Here is a 22,581-nt window from a genome sequence, read left to right as displayed (position 1 = left end):
CCATGTTCAATTTAAGGTGCCACATTAACCAGCCATAAAAATGTTCTACATTATAATGTTCAACATTTTTACATCTGGTTTGCCATTTTATGATGCCTTAAGTTAGGTGCATGTGTAGCATCCTTAACACTTGAATTGTGGCATAAAGGAGCCATTAGGCTTAACATTTACCACTGTTAAAATACCTAAAGGTTGTTTGCACTTTGCTTAGCGTCTCATGTCAGTTGAAGTTGTGCCGCTGACTTCAGCGGCTAACAGAGTGTCACACTGAGACGCCAACATTTAGAAAAAGCTCCACATAAGCATGATAGTAATAAATTTATTCTTTGAGAATATTAACCCCCCCTCTGTATTTGTAGATGCTGATTCTCTTATGCCAGGGAAAAATACACACCTAGTGATCTGAGACTGGCTCCTAGACCTGGTGTTCCATGCCCTGGTTTTAAAGCTATATAAAGTAGTATGAACTGCAAAATGCTAACAGTGCAAGCATTAATTATATATTGAGCTCACCTGTCTTAGTTTCTCTGTGTCTGCTTGAGACATATTCAGGGTATTCTGCGTATCTGTTACTCCTGTAGTTGGTGCTGGGCCAGGAACCTGTGAGGCTTTAGAAAACTGCTGCCCTTGAGAGCTCATTGGAGAATTTGCAGATGCATTAAAGTTGCCTTCAGCTCCAGGTCTTTGCTGATCTGCAGCATCGTGGGGTAGCTGACCTGCTCCAAAAGGTTCTGCCTGAGGTCTTGGAGTCATTGGAGGCTGATCGTAAGGATCACGTGCTGGGGCTGCTGAACCATGGCTGAATGAATCTGTTACTGCAGGCCCTGCTGGTCTTGGAGTTTGAGAACATGGATCTGACGGTCTTACAAAAGTGCCCTGCAGAGCAGTTCCCCTGTTTTGTGCTGTCTGCAAGAAAGGATCCCTATTTGGCATTAGTCCTGGTCTTGTCATTGTGGGTCTGTTAAAACTCTCTGGAATCCCTGGCCTTGGAGTTGCTGGTGGCTGAGAATAAGGATCATTAATAACTGGCCTTGGGGTTCCAGGAGGTTGGGAATATGGATCAGAATGCCTCTGATTTGCTGGAGACTGAGCAAATAAGTCTGCTGGCTGTGCAGGTCGTGGTGTGGGAGGTTGCTGCATATATGGTTCAACAGTGGTGGGCCGAGGAGTTCCTGGAGGTTGGGAGTAAGGGTCAACAACTGGCCGAGGAGTACCAGGAGGCTGGGAATAAGGGTCCTGAGAAGCTGGCCTTGAAATGGGTCCAGACTGAGAGAAAGAATCACTCTGTTGTCTTATTACCCTGGGTGGATGAACAAAAGGCTCCTTTATTGCAGGGTGTGGAGTAAGAGGAGGTTGACTGTATGGATCACTAGACTGATTGTGGGAAAAGCTATCTGCTGGCCGTGGTGTCAAAACAGGTCTTTCATATGGATCAACAACAACACGTCTTGGCGTTGGTGGCATTGGCCCATAAGGATCTTGTGGGGACTGAGGTGGGCGCATTGGAGTTTTAAAGGGTCCAGGGCTACCATCAACAACAGGAGTAGGAGTTAATGGTGGCCGTGCATAAGGATCAGCTGGAGCTACTCTCTGTCTTTGAAATATATCTGTTCTAGGAGCTGGTTTAGTGAAAGGGTCATTGCTTCCAGCTGTTAAAGGAACTTTCCCTGACTTTTCCATAATTACGGGTGATCTTGGTACACCCAATGGTTTGGAGAACTGATCTGCTGCCATTACAGGTCTAGGTGTGTCTGGTGGTTTTGCATAGGGATCGCTGTTGACTGGAGATGAAGAACATGAATCTCTGACTGGGGAAGGCCTGCTTCCTGTTGGTTCAATTCCTTGAATGGGTCGGGATGATTGTGGCGGGCAGGTATCCATTGGTGTAATGCTATTTCTTCTAACAAAGTTTTGGTTAGCAGGTGGTGGCCTAGGTGTTCCCACCATTTTAGCATATGGGTCCATTGGAGAGGGCGGTCTAGCATTTGTAGACCCTGGAGAAAACAACTGCTGTGATGGAGGCTGAGGAGTTTGAGGCTGGGACAGTGACTCCTGCACCGGCAGTCTAACTGGAGTTGGGGGTGGAGGTGGCGCTTGTGGTTTTAAGAACACATCATCCGAGGCTGTTGAAGTCGGGGTACCAGGTAGCTGTTGTTTTGTAAATAGGTCTTTATGGAATGTCTGCTGTGCAGGGGACATATTCCCATTACCAGCCTGAGGTGTTAGGGGGCTTTGTATCCCGCTGCTAGGTGTGTCGGAGCCAGACTGATTCAGAAGCTGTTGCGAACCGAACTGCTGCTGCTGTTGCTGCTGCTGCTGTTGCTGCTGCTGTTCATTTTTTACTTGTTCAAGTTTTTGTGTTGCTTCAATTTTGGCTTGCTGCTTACTTTTCTGACGCATTTGCTGTTTTATGGTGGTGAGGGAAAAAAAGATACATTTAAGTCTAGGAAACATGTAAGGACAGTTCAATGTCTGCACTGGTGGATTAGGATTTGTAGAGGCATTTGAGACCAATTAAGGACAATTTAAAATCTTAAATCCAATGGGAGCAGAGGGCCTGGTCATTTATGAAACTAAGTTACGCTGACGTGCTCCCTCTGACTGATCGGAGAAGAGTATTTCCCAGATCCCCTGAGGAACAGAGCTGCTTACCAATCTTCTATACTGAAGAGGTGCTGCAGCCTCATTGACAAGATGTAAATGGGCTCTGAGAGAGGTTGAAATGTGGGGCTAATTTAAAGCGACAGAGTCCCCAGGGTCAAGACCTGTTGTGTGATGTGTGGTGGAAAAAGGCAAATATCACTGCTTTCAGCTGGCTCCACAGAGCTAAAGAACAGCAGTCACTGATAATTAAATGTGTTTGAAATCACCCAGAGAGATAAAAACAAGTTGCATGCACACTCAAACAGCTTTTTTGCTTATGACCAAAACTGTTGTTTGGTGTAGAGTGTATGAATTTATAGTCCCCTCTTTGGTTAAATTAAAATTGACTTTAATCCATTAAGGACGGTTCCTACCAATGCTACATAAAAACACCCCATCATAAAAACAGCAGACACCAAATGTAACACACCTGTCTGAATTTCCATTCCTGCTCATGTTCCGATTCCCTCTGCTTTAATGGATCTTTAAAGAGGTCAGAGTCAATACGAGAGCTAGGATCAATGCTATCCTGTTGCTGCTGCCTTTTCATGGAGTCATTTGACATCTGCACTTTATTGATGCGCAGGGCAGCTCTATTATCTCTGGCTTTTTGCTGGGAAAAAGATAAAAATAAATGTAATTTTCTTAGTTTTCTTTTAATCAGTACAAGTACCACATCTATTATTCCTACAGAAATTACAACCATATTATTTATATGGTCTGATTTAATCACATACAAGCATGGAAAAACTAGGTTACTCACTTGTCACTGGAACCACTAGTTGCCAGTGCCTAGAGCTGCAATATGGGATGTGCATGCCAAAGCAGATGAGGCTCATTAGTAGCAGACGTTTTAAATATAGCTTGGGAGCCCTATGTTGTTTCAAAGAAGTCATGCATCAGTTTGCCCTTCAAATCTTTTGTGCATGTGGTCTGAAGACCAGATGACTGATGCATGAGTTGGGTCAATAAAGGCCACTAATTTGGAGAACTTCAATTATGGCAGGATAATATGGATATTCACTAAAAAAACCTCCATGCATTCCACTCAGAGCCAGGGTAGCAATTCAAACATAGGATAGAGGGTTAAAGATGACGAGAAACTGGGTTGCACAATAACAACTCATCTTCAACTAAGCTTTTTCAAGCAATAACAGAGATTTTAAACATTTAATGGCAGCTTCAGGGAATTGCTCCTGGATGACATTCTGGGATCTAGCTCCTTCTGAGCATCAGATTGTCATGGCTATACTTGCACATTAAATGTTTGCAGTTTTTAAATGGATGCCGTCTAGCAGAAATGAAGCTTTTAAAGATTCAAAACTGGAGTTACAGGGATGGGAGCAGCATATGTGCAATTGCAGCTGAATTAATGCCTGCATTCTTTTACAAAATCCTCAAGTTTGTGACATTTTCCCCTTTTGAAGTAATGGGATTGTGCACATCAAAAAAGTATAAAGAAGTCACTGTGTAAGCAGGAAAACCCACTTCTGAACTTCATTCACTTGGCAGTTTTACCTGCCCTCTTAGAAATAGGTCTGTTAGTGGCAGCGACTGCAGCGTTTTCCACGTTTATAGAGTACAGTGCACTGATAGAGTTGAAATAATCATCAGTCAGTATCTGTATTGCCAGCTCTTTTGGGTAGGGATTCTTTCTTACTATATATATTAACATCACACTATTATTATTGTTATTTATTTGTACTGTTATAATGCCTAGAAACCCGAGTTAGGGACAATGAACCTAGGCATCATGTCCTGTACAAACGCAGAACTAAAAGATGATCTGACCCAAGAGGGCTCACAATCCAAATGTAAGAGTTGACTGATGGATATAGACAAGCAGATGAGGGGGAGCAAGGAATATGCCTACATGGCACAGTGATGGTCTAACCTGAGCTAACTCTGTTACAAAGCAGTACTGTCACATTAATGCAATGCTCAGTTTAGACAAACTAGGCCAACTGAAAAGTAGGATGCATTAGCCTGGGTGGAGCACTGTGTTAACTGTGTTCAGCTAGCACTGCACTGAGCCATGAAAACACAAAGATCAGGTCTTAGCTCAACAGCTATCTAATGTTTCAGGGTTTTTTCTAGACATCAAATCTAAGGAGTTTTAAGGTAGAATCTGGAGGAGGATCACAGAGTTGCTTTGTGGTTCAAGAGAGCCCATCCCAAGAATAATGGGCAGCACAAGAAAGCACAACGTTCCTGTCTGAACCTAACACAAGTGATGGAAGCTGATCAGAAGTAGTAGCTAACTTCTTAATGCAGAATGATAGATCAATGGGAGGGTGGAAGCAGACTCTGAATAGTTTTGAAAGCTGAGCAGCTTTAGTATTAAGCAATAGAGGAGGAGGAACCAGTAGAAGGATGCATACAAAGGGTGATCAAAGCCATGGGTTAGGAAAATGACTCCTGCAGTAGCATTTGGGAGATCTGTCAGTATAGCAAGACTGAATTTGTCAAAAGTAGAGGAGATGAAGTTGCAGCAATCAAAATGTGAGATAGTGAAAGTCTGGACAAAAAGTTTTTGCTGCTTAAACTGATAGGCAGAGTTGTGCATTAGAGATGTTAGACATAAAGAAACAGCAAGACTTAAATGTTGTCTGGATGTAGACACACAGAAGTCCAAACTGAACTAGGTGCACAGGTGACAAGCAGAATGGCAATGCTAGCCACAGTAACTGAAATAGGAGAAAGCAGACAGGGCTTGGTTGTAGAGAGACTAGGAACTCTGTGTTAGCCAAGTTAAGCTTGAGATTTTGACTAGTCTTCAAGTCAAAGAGACACTGAGATTTTAGTGTAGACATAAAGAGTTGGGTTGGTTATGGAGAAGTGCATTTTTGAGTAATCACCAGAGAGAAGGCATTGAGAAGACAGAGGGAGAGGAGAGAAAGACCAGTGGGAACCTCTCAAATCTCAAGGGAAGAGGAAGATGCAACACTGGTGCATGATTATTTCAGCTGGAGAGCCATGCAATGAGTTTTGGGGACTTGCTGAGGGCCACATCCATCTCTCTCTCTTCCTCTCTCGCTCTCCTTCTCCCTCGCTCTCTCTCACTCTTTCTTGCTCTCCTTCCAGAACCTGGCTGGAGCTGTAGTTCACCAGGAGTCCTGACACTTAGCTGTGGACTGAAGTGGGAGCTTCTGCCATGCCCAACAGGTGGTGGTGGCAGCTGTGGTGGGCACAGCCAGCAGGCTCTGGAGCCCTAATGCAGAACCTGCCAGCGGTGCTGCCACCCACCTGCCACAGCAGAAGCTCCTACCTGGGGCCAGAGCTGATGCTGCCGGCAGGTTCTGGGTGGAGCTTGCGCTGTGCCAGGAAGGCATCAGCAGCAGCAGTGGATGCCACTGGCAGGTTCTGTCAGGTCTTCTGAAGCTGCTGGCAGCATCCACAGCTGATGCTGCTGCCTGACCGCTGCAGCAGAAGCCCCATCTGGGTCCACAGCTGATGTTGCTGTGTCAAGGGCTGATGCTGTTGGGCAGAAGCAGTCCTAACTGCTTGCCTGGCACCATGAGATTGCTGGAGCTGCCGGCCAACTGTAGGCCAGATTCAGTGAGTTGGTGGCTGTCGACCCATGGGCTGAACTGAATCTGTTGGCAGGCTGGATTCAGCCCACAGGCTGTATTTTGCTCACCTGTGACACACAATGAAGAAAATGGGAGCAATGGGAGAACAAGATTTCAAGTAAAGGAACATGGCTGATTATGCCAAAGGCCGTTCTCAGGTCAATAAGAAAGGCCCTTTTGAGATGTTCACAAGAGTTTTCCAGCAAAGTGTCCTGGGTCTGCAGCAGAACTGGTGGTGAAGAACTTGAATCAGGTACTGAACAACAAGCATGTTTACTGCACTTCGAGAAGAAAGGGAGAAGGGAGATAGGGTGGTAATTTGAGAGGTAAGTAGGATCAGGATGGGTTTTTTTCCCCCAAGGTAAGAGAGACAAAAGCTTGCTTGTATCATGAGGGGAAAGAGGCAGAGGAGAACAAGAGGTTAAGGCAGGAGATGAGTGGGCACAAGAAAGATCAGAAGATGGACAATGCAACAGCATGAGATCCCTGGAAAGAAAAAAAAAAAAGAGCAAATTCTCTTCTGCTCTCCATCTGCAATGGGAACAGTACAAGTGAGATGAAAAATGAAAGGAGAGGACCTGGGGAACAAATCAAGGGTGATGAAGAAATGGTTGGGACAGTGGGGCATCTGACCCCAGCTTAGCCCTCTAGATACATTAATACAATACCTTATATTAAGACCGATGGGCAAAAAACAAGATTTTATAAGTTAATCTAAAATCTTTGAGAACCAGTAATGTTAGAGCCTAACACTGAATGAGCTACAACCCTGTAGAATGAAACATTTCATTCTCTCTCAGAGTCTGCAAATGCAGTTTGTAGTATCCTTACCACATAGGGAGCTCGTTCCTGTGAACTTGCTTTTCTCCACAGTTTAGCAATCTGCTTTACTCTTGTAGCCCAGTCTGCAACCAAAACCGATATGTTGTGTTAATCTGCAGTTTTGACAAGTTTCACTTTATAGGACAATTTTTAAACAGGGAAGTGGTTAAGTTTTTGGAGTAAAATGGCACGCAATAGAGATGTTATAAAATGTGTGCCCCTTTGCAGATAAATCACTGACTTACCTGGGAATTCCTCCTTTAAATTGGGGAAGTTGATATTTGTGTACAGAACTGGTGCTACTGTTGCCATTTCACCTAGTGCTTCTTCTTTTTCCCACTTGAGAGTACTTCTTTGAGCATTGGACATTGTATCCCCTTCTCCTTCCATAGGCTGGGCCGATGGTGTCCACGGACTGTTAGGATCATTTACCATTGGGTTAAACGATGTCTTATCCCTGACAAATGAGAAGAGACTTGTTTTATTTCACAGACTCTTCTCAATATACAAAATCCATTTTCAAATTCATCACTCTGCTATACTGGCAATCAATTATGTATTTTAGCAAGACAACACCATAAATATTTTAAGGACTATTTAGGCCAATGTCAAGAATTAAACATTTCAAATGTTCGCTGGCCAGTCTGTCTTTATCTCAGCCTGGCCATATTCACACTGAATTATTTCAGATTCTTCACGTGACTCACCTGGCATCAGCATATGGTGGCTGTGCTATAGGAGAGAAAGTGCCTAATCCAGCTGCAGGAGCCAGAGGGGTATGCGGAAGATGGGGGTTTGGCCCAATCAGGCCATTCATAAGTGGTACTCTCGAAAACACGCTCTCCCCTAGAGAGAAATAGATTAATGTTACCAACGTAAACAGCAAGCACCTGAAGAGTAAAGTGCACGAGACAAACTTTAGTGGGGAAGAGACCTTTGCTTGATGATAACCTAATTTCCTTGCCTACTTTATAATGCTGACCTTAGCTTTCTGGAGAAGATTTACAAACAGGCTTTGTTCTAGTAATCCACAAACTTAAGGGATTTCCTTCCATTGTTTCTCAACATTGCGTACACTAGAGTTCCGTAAAACGGGGGATTTTTTTTGAGGATTTACCAGACAATTAATCCTCTCATTCACACTATCTTATGCCATTTAATTACAGCTTGCCTCTAGGTATTCCTTTTCGGGGGGTTGTAGGAGACAGGAGAGCTGTATCTGTATAATAACCGAATAATTGGAAAAACAGTAAGGGAAAACAACCTCACACTTGCTAGAAAGAGCCCAACAGCCCCCAGAGCTTTGGTTTATTCTCACAATTTTCATGTTATATTTGGGAGTATGCCCCACATCTGGGACAAAGGGGGAGGAGCCTGTGCCCTCCTTGCTAAGGATGGAGGGGTTGAGCTTCCTGGTTCTAAGCACACTGCTGCCATCACCATTGCCCAGGTCTTTTTGCCCAACAGCATCCAGGATCAAGTGCTTATTTGCACAATTTTTCATTTTACTTCGAGAGCCTGGGTCCCAGTGCCAAGGCACCTGGGACCCCCTGCTTTTATAGCAAAGAGAGCTGGTGGCTGCCTAAATAAATAAGGGCTGAGAAGCACAAGGGCAAACCAATCTTTATTAGGGTTTCTGGGTACGACTATAACAGATAACAGTCATGTTATCCCCTACAGCGGATTCACTCCAGTGTAATGACTGAATTGTCTGGTAAGCATTTGGTGAAGAAAACATAGCCCAGGGTCAGGTGTACAGTATTCCAGACTACCAAATGTTGTGATTTTTTTTTTAAGTCACAATTATTTCCCTTAAATGAGATATGGTAAATGCCTATTCAGTGGTTGCTGGCAACAGCATCAGCTATCATTATTTTCTGATCTGCCAGATTATATCCTGACCCAACGCTGCACTCAGGGAAACAAAAAAGGAAAACATATGTATAGTGCCAGGTAACAAGCACGAAGGCGCTGCATACAGCCTCTCACAAGTATTATTAACCACCTAATTTTAGCATTTCCTTTTCAGAGTGTGCAGGTGTGATGGCGGAATGCCTTTTTCTGTAGTTTTACAATTTTTTTACCAGTGAATAGGTAAATCTAGTCAAATGTGTCTCAATATTGTAATTAAGTGCCCAGTTGAATGATGTTATACTGCTATTAGGGTGGAACATTTTATTTGTATCATTAAAATATTAGCATAGAATTTTTTTTTTTTTAGCACCAGCCTTTCCAGATGTTCCTACTTTGGTGTAACACTGACCTTTGAACCTCAGTCACTGCAACTGGGATTGCCTAGAGAAGTGTTTCTTTAAAAGCACAGGGAGGGGTACTTAGCTGCGTTTGACTGAAGCCAGGCAGAAAGCAGGGCCAGGTAGCACCCTTCGAGGCTAACTGGGTCAGAGAGGCATGAGCATCTCATGAAGTAGGCTGTTGCCAATGAAAGGTTAAGCCTCTCTGAACCAGTTACTCTCTAAGGTGCTGCCCTGCCCTTCCCTGCCCTGCCCTCCATCTTGAAAATGTAAGAGTATCTCTGAAATTAGATACATTTATTGAGGAACACTATACGGTTCTCTTGTATTTTTGGTCATTGTCTTGTGTTCTGTGGGTTATTTTCCCAGTGTAGGAAAGGATATTCATAGTGACCTATACAAATTGGAGGATTGGGCCAAAAGAAATCTCATGAGGTTCAACACAGACAAGTGCAAATTCCTGCACTTGGGACAGAACAATCCCATGCACCAGTACAGGCTGGGGGCTGGCTGGCTGGGCAGCAGCTCTGCAGAAAAGGACCTGGGGGTTACAGCGGACAATAAGCTGAATGAGCCAACAGTGTGCCCTTGTTGCCAAAAAGGCTGACGTATCCTGGGCTGCATTGGTAGGGTTATTGCCAGCAGGTCAAGGGGAAGTGATTCAGCACTGGTGAGACTGGAGTACTGTGTTCAGTTTTGGGCTTCTCATTACGGAAAGGTTGTGGACAAATTAGAAAGGGTCCAACAGAGGGTGACAAAAATGGTTTGGGGGCTGGGGGACATGACTTATGAGGAAAGACTGAGGGAACGGGCTTATTTAGTTTAGACAAGAGGAGACAGAGGGGATTTAATAGCAGCCTTCAACTACCTGAAGGGGGTTCAAAAGAGGATGGAGCTGAACTGTTCTCAGAGGCAGCAGATGACAGAACAAGGAGGAGTGGTATCAAGTTGCAGCAAGGAAAGTTTAGGTTAGACATTAGGAAAAAAATTCTTACTAGGAGCATAGTAAAACACTGGGACAGGTTACCCAGAAAAGAGATGGACTCTCCATCCTTGGAAGTTTTTAAGACCTGGCTAGACAAAGCCTTGGCTGGGATGACTTAGTTGGGGATGGTCCTGCCTTGAGCAGGGCATTAGATTAGATGACCCACTGAGGTCCCTTCCAACGCTAATTTCTATGATTTTGTATTGTCTGGATGGACTGGGTGAAAGTTTCCTGATCAGGGCTTGGGAGAACATTGTTGATCAGTAGCTTGCCTTATGCTATCAGGAGGTCAAGTCAGGAAAACGGACATGAGAATCAGACCCCTGATTTCTGCTGCAAAATCAGATGTCTGCCTGAGAGAGACAGGGGTTAAATCTTGTTGGTAATTAAGTTTCTAATAGCAAAATGAACTAAAATCTGAGGTGGGTTTCCTCATTAGAAACTGAAGCTTTCATCACACAGAAGTGAATCATTAATCCATAACTGAACTGAATTCTAAACCAGAAAAATTGCACTTGGAACAGCTACCAGATTAACTTACCACTGATAACTTGAAGATGTTATCTCCACACACTCGGGGAAACATGCTATCTTTATTAACACTTAACTCCATACCTCATCACTGTTTGCTTTAAATTATCTAATTTTTAGGACTTTTTGCCATCTTATAGTACCTTAACTGGTATCAACCCTACCAAAGATGACTGCTGCTGAGAAATAATGCTTCTGTTTAAACTTGTGCATATTAAATAAATAAATAACTTGGAACAAAAATACCATTTGATGGGGCATTCAGAGTGAAAACCTTTAAGTCCAGAATACATATGTCAGAAGTTCCCCACAAAAAAACCCAACAAGCTATTCAAAGTAGCTATTCTAAACAAGTTTTATATGTAACCTGGTTTCGGAATCCTGGTTTGAGGATGAGAAGCTACTAACTGGTAAACTGGAGCTCCGTGAGATGCAGTTGGAGTAACGTTCCACTATGGGCTCAGATGAACGCTTAAGCTTGGAAAATATTTTGCCCTAGTTGTGCCTTCCCAGCGCATACATTCTGCATCTCCTCGTATCCGTGCCAAAGACATAGACAGCAGCATGTACTTTCTGTTTCTCCATTATGTCTTAGCCATGGAATCCCAGAGTGCCAGGAACTCCGTGGAGGGAAGGAAGTAGCAAGATGTAGCATGTAAACATGTCTGAACAATTCTCATTCCTGTAAGTGACTTCTCATTCTCCTTCATTCACTTGTCCACATGCTTATTCATTGTGCATGACACCAAGACAATACTCATTGCACCTGGAACCTGGTCCCAGGTTACTAAGCAAAGAACAACTGGAGGACTGCTTCACCAGATGTGCCTCACTAGTATCACAGTACTGCTAGGCATCAAACTTGTAAATGTTCTGGGTTCTGGTAAAATGGGTCATTGCTAGCTCCATCTTAATGACATTGTGGCACAACTTGACACCATCCAAGATCCAGTTAGATAGTCTCTGAGCAGAAATCAATGCATCTTTTGATCTCTTGGGTCTGGGAATGAACAGATGAGATTTCTGGAAAAGACAAGGCTTTCCTCACATGAATCCTGTACACACCTGGAAGGGAGGATCCGGGAAGACGACTGGACAAGGACAAGGGAGAAGAGATTGATGTCATATATCTTGACTTCAAAAAAGCCTTTGATCTGGTATCCCATGATCACCTCTTGGCCAAACTGGCCAGTTGTGGCCTTGGCTCCACCACGATCCGCTGGCTGGGAAACTGGCTCCGTGGTTGGACCCAGAGGGTTGTAATTGATGGCAGTCACTCATCGTGGTGCCCTGTGACCAGTGGGGTCCCTCAAGGCTCTGTCCTGGGACCCATCCTGTTCAACATCTTCATTAATGATGTGGACATTGGAGTCAGGAGTGGACTGGCCAAGTTCGCCAATGACACCAAACTTTGGGGCAAAGCATCCACGCCAGAAGATAGGCGGGTGATCCAGGCTGACCTAGACAAGCTCAGCAAATGGGCGGACGAGAACCTGATGGTGTTTAACACCGAAAAATGCAAGGTTCTCCACCTTGGGAGGAAAAACCTGCAGCATCCTTATAGGCTTGGCAGCGCTATGTTGGATAGCACTACAGAAGAAAGAGACTTGGGGGTCATCATTGACCACAAGATGAACATGAGCCTGCAATGCGATGCTGCGGCTAGTAAAGCGGTCAAAACGCTGGTGTGCATCCATAGATGCTTCTCGAGCGAATCCTGAGATGTCCTTCTCCCCTTGTACTCGGCCTTGGTGAGGCCGCAGCTGGAGTACTGCATCCAGTTTTGGGCCCCACAAGTCAAAAAGGATGTGGAGAAGCTTGAGAGAGTCCAGAGGAGAGCCACGCGCATGACTGGAGGTCAGGAAAACAGATCTTACGATGACAGGCTGAGAGCCATGGGACTCTTTAGCTTGGAAAAGCGTAGGCTCAGGGGTGATCTGATGGCCACCTATAAGTTTATCAGGGGTGACCACCAGGATCTGGGGGAACATTTGTTCACCAGAGTGCCCCAAGGGATGACGAGGTCGAACGGTCACAAACTCCTGCAAGACCGTTTCAGGCTGGACATAAGGAAGAATTTCTTTCCTGTCCGAGCCCCCAAGGTCTGGAACAGTCTGCCAGCGGAGGTGGCTCAAGCACCTACATTGAACACCTTCAAGAGTAAATTGGATGCTTATCTTGCTGGGATCCTATGACCCCAGCTGACTTCCTGCCCTTTGGGCAGGGGGCTGGACTCGATCTCCCGAGGTCCCTTCCAGCCCTAATGTCTATGAAATCTATGGTGGGTGTATTTGTTGGCTACAGTGAAATTCTGTGATAACCTTAGGTAGAAATTTGAGGCAAGTCTGGAGGGAAATCTTGTCCAGGTGAAATACAGCACGGGGAGCAGTGCCTGAATTTCCATGAGGATGTTGGTGAAGACTGTTAAGGATGTTGAGAGTCCAAACAGGAGGACCTTGTAATGGTCATAGCCCTTTCTACCATGAATCAAACTCTCTGTGGGCGCATCTACACACGACAGTAAACATCAAGTGTCTGCATATGTGCCCCTATTAGGCTGCAGTAAATTAATTTATTCCCCAACAGGATAGTATGTACAGTTGTATTTAAAAAACTCCACAGCAGTGCACATGTAGACACAGCCCCAGCTGGCTGGAATACGAGCGTCAGTGAGGGAGCTGCCTGCTGGCTAGCCCTGTACTGAAGCACCCTCGTGCCCCAACCAGCCCCTCTGTAGCACAATGAGCTGGATCAGAGCAGTCCCAAGCTGGCAGGATGACCCCCCCAGGCTCCCTGCCAGCCAGGGCTGCTCCAACCCAGCTCAATGTGCTGCACTCTTGGGCACATGTGCAGGTGTGGTGCCCGGGAGGAATAAACTCTGGAGCAATAAGCTCCAGAGTTTATTTATACACAAACAGCATGTAAATACACCCTGTAAGGAGATGGTGGTGAGCTGAAGGTATGATGGGGCACTATCCTTCTTTTCTCTTTGGAACCAGAAAGTAATCAGGGTGAAGCCCTTTTCTCCTGTCATAAAGTAACTTCTTCATAGACCCCCAAAGATAGAAAGGAGGACACTTCTGCTGAAAGCAAAATTTCATGAGAACAGTCCTTGAAAAGGGAGGTAGGGAGGGGATTAGGAGAAGGCACACTTCCAACCAAAGGTGGCGATACATCTAAGACCAGTGGTCTATTGTGCTGTGTGAGCAAGCATGCGGGAAGTGGGTCATCCCATTCCAAAGGGTTTGAAGGGGAAAATGGAAGTGGATTGTGCCTCTTGACTGCCTCATTAAATACTCTGCCTGTTGCTTGGGGAATGGAGAAAGGGTCTTTGCAGCCCCTAGACAGGGAACTAGGAAGCATGAAGTTGTGATATGAAGGGCCAATGCTGCTTCCTTGAAGGAGGATGGACAAGATGGGGTGGGCATACCTGAAACCATAAACCTCCTTAGAAATAAAGGAACCATCAAATGAGAAGAGCTCAACTGACAGACTCAATAGGTTTAGAAATCAAGACAATTCCCTACTCAACAGTGGGGTTGGAGTTGAGAAGTCTGGGGCTGGTGGCAGGAAACTTCTACTCCAGTGGGTCTACACCCTATGCTCTAAATTTAGAGCATAGGGTGTAGACCCACTGGAGTTCCTGCCTACAAAGGGACTGGATCCAGGCTGCATTTTACTAATGGCGTGCCAGTTCCCCAGAGACTTGATCTAGTCTGTATTTTGCTAATGGTATGCAATTGCCCCTGGCCACAAGCCGGCTGCTACAGTCTAAGTGGAGGGCTGCTCTTCCTTGCTTTGGCCTCTGCCCACTGTTGCTAGAGTGACCAGAGAGGACTGGTGGTCCATGACACTATCTGGCTTGCAAGCTATGGCCCTCATTTGCAGAAGGTACAGTCAGAGGCCAACCTCATGGATTTGGACTCTGCCCTCACGGTCCTTTTAGGTGCACAGAATAACAGATTTGCAAATGGTATACTCCCCAGAAACAGGAGACTGCCTAAAACAATAAAGGCACATAGTCTCTTCAAAGAAGGGACAAAGCTCAAATTGAGGCACTGTAGGAGATGTTGACAGTCCAGAGAAGCTGACTCAGTGGCTAAAGTGATGAGGAAAAATGAAGCCTTACTCAGCTAGAGAAGCAAAATGGGACACACCAGAAGTGTCTTATGTTTCACTGAAAAACTGATGGAAACTGGAAGTCAAAAGGAGAAAGAATAAAAAGTAAACTAAAAATAGTCTGAAAAAAAAAATAGAGTAGCACAGGATTTGAAAAATGGCTGCAGGCCAAGCATACAATCTGGAAAAACTGCGGAAGCTCTGCCGCAAGGGGTTGAAAGGAACTTAAGAGGAGGAAGAAGCCTTTCACATCCTTGGTACGGAGCATGAGGAGAAGAAAGAAACATGTGTACTGTTTGGGGTACTGATAGGGAAAAAAATTCTCTGAGCTCAACTGTTTGAGGTGCACAGGCACCCACAATAGACAAATGCTAGAAAACATGTGTTTGGCTTGCTTTTGCAACTACACTCAAAAAACCCATTAGTCCCTGATTTCCAGTGTGCAGGTATCAGCATCTTGTATTGATTCACGTGAAAGTACAAGTGGGGAAATAGAAAAGACAAAAATAATTGAAATGTTGTGGACCTGTTCTTAATCCCCTCTTCTTGTTTGAACAATGCTACTCAACTTAAACTGAACTCTTAATAGAAATTAGGCATAATAAATCACACTCACACCGTCTTACAGACAAAAATAATATAATTAAGGGGCTGATTAGTCAAACTCCTTGATTTGAAAGCTGGACTACTTAGAACTACTCAGGGTGTAAAAGAACAGAATATCAGAACAGGAGACTAGCCTTGTCACCAATACTTAAAGTAGTATAGAATAATTGCCCAATTGCCCAGTATTTTACAAAAAAGCAAATATGATAAATATTTTTCCTCTCTTAATACCAAAATCAATCTGTCCATATATCAGACGCTTAACGTCCAGATAGGTTGAAAAGACCTCAGAAGCATTTTCGCTAACATGGCTTCCTTTTATATAGTAAAGGATCCAAAACTGGTTTTGTACAGGCTGCCACACTGCTTTTAAATGAAACAGAAGAACGTACCTTGATTGTGCAAAGGCATTAACTGTGGTGGGGGTGGAGGCTGTGGCAAAGGAGTTGGCTGAGTGGTTGCAGGACTCAGTACAGCAGTAAATAAGTCTTCCACATCTTTTCCTCCCAGCTCTGCAAAAACACTGTGTATAACTTGGCTGATATTGTCATATAAACTATACTTAAAAAGGGATTGCAAACCTCAAGAACACATACCTGGAATTTTGTACAGTTTACCAAGAATTGCACCTGGGCAAAATAAAAACAATACAGAATTAGCAATAATTTTATTATTCTAGATATAGTGCAATATAATTAATTTGACAATGGTAAGTCCAAGGGCTGATTTAGGAAATTTATCAACAGCCATGTTAGAAAATAGATGTTTACTTAAACTGTTTTAAAAAGTGATGAAAATGTAAGACAAGGTTTTTACCATCAGTGACCATTTTGTCTAGTTCTGGACTGAGGATTCCATCTAATTGTTCTTCACTCAGGGGCCGTGAACTCTGATTAGCACTTGGCTGAGGCAGAGAGGAAGGATCATCCGAGATGGGACCAATATCTAGTCCAGCTGAAGAGGTAAGAATATGATGTCAGTTAAAAACAATGAAATCTACTGACATAGGAGAGAGAACAAAAAACCCCCCAAAAACATTTTCTACTTCTTCGGTTACACTTTGACTGTAAATTAAATCAGATCTGGTAAAATCTAGAAGTTGGTTTGGAAGGTAAAGGAAGACCATCAATAAAAACCAGAAACATCTGATTTAGCTTTCTTCACAGTTTGAGAAAGGAATGTAATTTAATTAAATGGCTATATTAGATGACTTTGAAGCAAATTTTCTTATAATGGGATCCCTAAATTTAGTTACATCTCATCTAATCTTTTGAGTACATTTTATTGTGTTCATTTTAAAAAGACAGGCATTTCCTCTAGCAGCTACATATTACCTTAACTATGCCCTGAAAGTGCCATGATTCCTTTTGTTACACTAAACATTTACTAAAATACAGTTTGTATCTGGCCTGTATTATAATGGCAGGAGTTTCTACTTTTAATAAAGGTCTAAAAATATTCTGTATTAAATTAGAAAATATAATTTGTCAGCGTTGAGAAATTACGATATTATTTACGATATGAAATGCTGGATCCATTTAAAAGTTAAATAAATGTCTCTGAAGCAAAAGAGTTTTGGAAAAACAGAACAGACATTTGTATTTAAAAGTTTTCAGCGACAAATATGAGCCACTTTCAAAAATAACGTAGCATGTCTTTCCTAGTCATCATAAAACTATGCTTTAGAAATTATATGTAAGGTGACAAATCATCAGCCATTTACAAGAAAAAGACTGAAGTTGACCTTTTCATTCATGCTTCATATACTAGCATAATAAAAACCTGTTTGAATTAAAGTCAAGTATCTCCCTACAGTAAGAGCTATATACTATTACTCTATGTAATATTGGAAATATGCAAGAAACAAACAAAAATAGTTTTGTATCATGAAACACAAAAACAGCAGCTATTAAAAAACTTAGATAACTATATCTAAAACACTATCGGTTGCACGGTGCAAATTCTACAAGTAGTGCTAGATGCAAACAGAACAGAAAGCTAGTGAAAACAAAACAATGAATTAGTGACACAGTAAAGGAGCACTAACATCTATGCATGCACAAACAGAGGTTTTTTTGGCTGAAACCACTAAGAAAGAGGACTACTTCTAACGATGGATCATCCATTGTTTAGTTTCTTACCAAATGGGGAGGGTGAGTTCTCAACCTGGAAAGTGCATAAATCAAGACCTACAGGACCCAAACCAGATAAAATGGATGATTATAACGCAAAAAAAAAAAATCAAAAAAGAAAAAGGAAAACAAACCAAGAGCATACACAGCTGCATGCTGAAAAAGCTATGCAAGTACGATAGACAACAGCAGCTATTTTTATTTCCTCATAAGCAGTAAAGCAAAGGGCTAAGTAAAATAAAACATTGAAAAGCTGTTTTGTAAAAGCAGGAGATAAAAGAACTTCTGAAATTGAAGTATACTTAAGATACAACAATTACATATATATCAAAGCCATACAAAGCATACCTTGTCAACATAACATATGGAGACTGTCTATAATCAAGAGAACAAAGAAAACAGCCACTAAAGAAGTCTTGAAAGCACATACCTGAATGATCTCCAGACTTTACTAAGTCATCAGAAAGTATTCCAAGGATATCATCATCCGTGTTCAAAACCTCTGAAAGATCAGCTAAGGGGTCATCAGAAGTACCTACAGAAGGCAACAGAAACTAAAATCAGTACAACTATGAACTTTGAAGATTTCTTTGGTAATCTGCCCAGCTATTAACATGCTCTGAAAAAACTTGATTTTAGAAAAGATAATGCATGGACCTGTTGCAAGGAAGAGTTTGGATGAATTAGGGAAAGAAAAACCAAAGAGAATTGTAAAGATATACAGAGAACACACAGGGATTGGATTTACAGCAGTTCACTACTTCAGTTTGCTAGACTTTATTCTGATCTGAAAATGTCTTTTTTCCTAATTTGAACCCACTACTCCGATAACAACTGTACCAGGGTAAATGTCAGACTGGACATGACAATGGCCCCAGTCTCCACTGCTTTGCCTGTTGTGGAGCCTGTGCAAAGCAGAAGCAACCTCAGAAGACAACCTCAGAAGATAAAACGTTTCCCACTTACTCTGCACTGCTCTGTGCCTACTACAGAGGCAATTATATCAATGGAGAACAGTTACTGGTGTGCATAAAGAACAAGGACTCACCATAATGGAGGGAGGGAGGGGAGAGTACTTTAAGTGGTGCAGAAATACATCAGTTATGGAAACCTTTTATTTACTTAGCGTACTTGGTGCTACAAAAGACTTTCTGGAACTAAGCACAATGCTGTAAAAGCAGCAGCAACAACAACAACCACCTAGTTCTGCTCTTGTTATGCAAGTTTACCTTTTGGCATTTTAGCTTCACAGCAGTAATTATGCAAATGGAAGGATTCTGGCACCTAAAGTAGTGTCGATGAGCTCAGCTTATTGACTGGGTAACTATAGGATCAGCTCATCATGCTTTAGCTTTCAAGAAATCCCACCTGATGATGCATATCTGGTCAAAGAGTTGATGGAACAGAAAAAAAAAATCTAATTTACCAACATCCAGCCAGAGTTAACAGCTTTCCTATCTTCTGTAATATTCTTCCTATGTCATAGTTCAATAGAGCTGCCTGGGCACAATCCTGAATACTGTAACTGCCTTTTTACAATCGTAATAATAGTAGTAATAATAAAATCTAAACTTGAGTTAAATAGCTGGAAATGGCTCATGGTGAAGATAGAGAACTCTAGGCAAGATTACCATATTTTCTCACACACCACACCCCCTCAAATAAAACACATGCCTTGTTCTTGGAAGGCACCACATAGAAAATAAGATTTTTTTATTTATTTATTTATTTTTTTTACAGGAGTTGTGCCCAAGAGCTAACTGCATGCAGCAATTCAGTCACTCTCAGCTAGATCAGTGGCTGCTTCAGGCAAAAGCTACAGTATTAAAGTAATTCACAGATGCTCAAAGCTATTGTTAAAGTGGTAGCAGCTGTGAAATGGTTCAACCTGGACTGCATCCCTCCTGCTTGCTGGCCTGGGGGGAGTGGCAGCAATTACAGAACCCTGGCTTCTATTCCAGTGAACAAAATCAGCTTCCCCACTTAAGATGCACACTCTGATTTTTGGGGAAAAGGTATGTGTGGTATGATAATAAATATCAACTTTGTGGACTGTTTTCATACGGACCAACTCCACTTCTGTTGTGTTTACTGTATCACTTTTTCCAAGTTTTCTTCCCATCTATGTTAGAGGATTTTTAAAATTCTTTTTACCCTTTTAGTTCAGCATATGCTGGAAACAGCCACGTTGTTTTAGTCGGCTGCAGATCCAAGCCAAGGGCTGGTCACATATGGTGTCAATTGAATGATTTGACTGCACTGGCTTACTTGGGTGTTTTGGATTGGAGAAGAAAACTCACGCAACACAAAAGGGAAAAATGACTAGCCTGTTCTTCTGGGTCTCTAACAGAACACAGTTCTGCTTCTACGTCATTATCCTCACTTTTCTGGTATTTGTTTTTATTCCAACCAAGGTCAAGAGTAAGATTTAAAATAATAAAGATGGCTACCCGAGGCTCTAGACACCTAATGTTATTAGTGGTACAGTAATATATAACTTAATTATATCCCAAAAGCATTAGAGTAAATTCCACAGAAACTTGGCCAGCTAGGCGGTGTACACACATACTAATGTTCTGACACTTAAGCCAACTTAGCTTTAAGTTGACTTAACTGTCAGAACATACGCACATATGTGGAGCAGAGTCAACTGACGTGTATTATCTTGAGTGGCATTAGTTAACTTGATTTAGCTTATGAAGTGGCTGCCAACATGTGAAGGAGCTGTACGTGTGTATGTTCTGACATGGCTTAAATTAAATTGACTTACTTAAGTCAACTTAGTTAAGTTGCCATGTTTTAAGTCGATCTTGTATGTGTGTATGCACCCCTACTTACTACCTTCATTATCCTGAAAGCATACCCTCAGTGTTCTCCAGAAACTCTATTCAAACAGATGTCTTCTGCAGCATGCCTACAAAAAAAATTATGGAATATGGGCTGTTTCAAACTAACTGTGGGAAGAGGGAAGAGCAGGTTCCAAAGCAATAAGGAGCAGCCTAGATAGACGTTGCCATGCAGACGTATAGCTTGTGAAAGAGGAACAAAATAAGATGCTTTTAGACACTGAGAAAAGGATGCTCATAACACCACGATTGTTGGGCAAAAGTTTTTTATATTGCTTCCTTGAATGAAACTTCCTGTCTATAAGAGTTGTTTGTTATAGCAAACACACACAACATTTTTTTGCAGCAAGTGAAAGGTTCATTCTTGCTACAAACTGTAGCTTGAAAGGGGTTTCAAGCTCTGGGGGGCACAAGATAAAGCAAAAAAAATCTGAATGTCCAGCTAAAAAGGCAAAGTTAAAAGTTAGACAATAAACATCTTAAAGTTAATATTCAACAGGTTTTTGATACAGCCTTCCTAATTAGCTTATTTCAGCCTACTTATAATATAAGATTTGCTTTCCTACATCACTTTCGTAAATCTTGACATTATAATTGAGGACTGATGAGAATAACAGTAAGGCACATGAAAGTGAGTGTTCTTGGGTCACTGATGCTCTTCTTAGGGAGCCGTGGATCTGCATCTATGTGTTAGTGACTCTAGAACAAAGACCAAATTGTGGATTATCACTTAATATAAAATTAGTCCCGTGAGATTAAGTTAAAGAAAGGCAAAAAGTGGATGCTTCAAAAACAAAGAGACAAAAACTAGGAAAGTATCAGAGTAAAAACATGTCAAGAATTACTGAGTTATCACTAACTTTAGTTTCGTATACCTTGAGCTCCCGGTTTTGCTTGAGCTGGATTGGAGGCTGAGCTAAGTAGGGGGTCAGAAGATGGATCCAGGAAATTAGTGGCCAGATTAGTTTTACATGAAAGTGGAAGTGATTCTTCAGATAAATTGTCTAGGCTCAGCTTGCTTTGTCTACTGGTATCTAGGAGATCTTTTCCAAAGAAAGCTTCCTAGAATAAAGACAAAGAAAATATTAAGTAAACCAATTTACAAAAATTCCTGTGTCTAAGATGCTGTCTACTAGGGTTGCACAGATAGAGATTTTTTGAGCCAATACTGATGACCGATTTTTAAGGAGCCATACTGGCCAATACTGATCTGATTCCAATGTGCAGTTGGGCAGCTTGGAGACCAGTGTTGAGCTGGTAAGTTTGCTGCGGAGGAAGTGGCGGGGGGTACAGAATGAGGCCCTGGTGGTGAGGGAGGGAGTGGGGCTGGGGCAGGTGCTGCTCAGGTGGGGCGGACATGGCATGGAGCCATGAGTGAGGGTGAAGGTGGGCTGCTGCTGAGGGCTGGGGCGAGGCCAAGCTCTTCCTGGCGAGGGCTGGGCTAGGCTGCGCTCGGGGCAGGTGGCAGTGGAGCTGGGAGGGTGGATTGGGGGAGTGCAGCCATCCCAAAATTTGCCATAGCCCCCTGTAACCTCCTTTCCAGCGCTGCCACTGCGCACCCTGAGTGTAGCCTGGCCCAGCCCCCCAGTGCCACCACGTTCTAACCCCCACTGGGAAGAGCCTGGTGCAGTCCCCAGCTGCAACAACAGCCAACCCCACAGTGGCACACCCCCCAATCCTCCCCTCCCGGGGTGTGCAGCGGTGGGAGCACCCCTCCTCCCCAATGCACCCCAGACGTGCTGTTTGCAGGTCCATCCCGCGCCCATCCTGCCCTGGCTGAGCAGTGACCCACGCCCCCGCTCACCATGGGGGCCTCAATCTTCCCCCCACACACCCCTTCCCTCCTCTCATCCTTCCCCTACAGCAGACTTACCAGTCAATGCTGCTCTCCAAGCTGCTGGGCTACATTCCTGCCTATGTGCATGCTGCAGCTGCGCACGTGCACAGGGCATTTATTGGCCACATCAGGCAAAAAAAGCCAATTTTTGATGCTGTCAATTTTCCCTATATCAGTGTTGATCTTATATGGGACTGATGCATGGTGCACCTCTGCTGTCTACACATGAAAGCTTA

The 22,581-nt window shown here is 43.1% G+C and overlaps 1 protein-coding gene across 9 annotated transcripts in view; it reads right to left on the bottom strand.

Annotated features, from left to right (window-relative positions):
• Positions 1 to 22,581, bottom strand: part of KMT2C (lysine methyltransferase 2C) — a 301,422-nt gene that overhangs the window by 44,988 nt on the left and 233,853 nt on the right. For 8 of the 9 annotated variants that reach the window (XM_090047709.1, XM_090047708.1, XM_090047707.1 and 5 more), the window contains 11 exons: positions 21,384 to 21,570; positions 18,093 to 18,197; positions 17,672 to 17,719; positions 16,347 to 16,484; positions 16,127 to 16,159; positions 15,923 to 16,042; positions 7,745 to 7,883; positions 7,283 to 7,494; positions 7,047 to 7,120; positions 3,074 to 3,256; positions 514 to 2,403 (listed from right to left, as the gene is read on the bottom strand). In XM_090047709.1, the coding sequence (XP_089903835.1) occupies positions 514 to 2,403; positions 3,074 to 3,256; positions 7,047 to 7,120; positions 7,283 to 7,494; positions 7,745 to 7,883; positions 15,923 to 16,042; positions 16,127 to 16,159; positions 16,347 to 16,484; positions 17,672 to 17,719; positions 18,093 to 18,197; positions 21,384 to 21,570 (3,129 nt within the window). The remainder of the gene's footprint in view (positions 1 to 513; positions 2,404 to 3,073; positions 3,257 to 7,046; positions 7,121 to 7,282; positions 7,495 to 7,744; positions 7,884 to 15,922; positions 16,043 to 16,126; positions 16,160 to 16,346; positions 16,485 to 17,671; positions 17,720 to 18,092; positions 18,198 to 21,383; positions 21,571 to 22,581) is intronic. The other variant, XM_090047711.1, reaches the window with a different exon arrangement.

Source organism: Crocodylus siamensis, chromosome 5 (genome assembly GCF_052110815.1).
Source record: "Crocodylus siamensis isolate JL-2025a chromosome 5, ASM5211081v1, whole genome shotgun sequence".
NCBI lineage: Eukaryota > Metazoa > Chordata > Crocodylia > Crocodylidae > Crocodylus > Crocodylus siamensis.
Note: the sequence above shows the minus strand (reverse complement) of the source record. Positions and strands in the feature narration are given on the sequence as shown.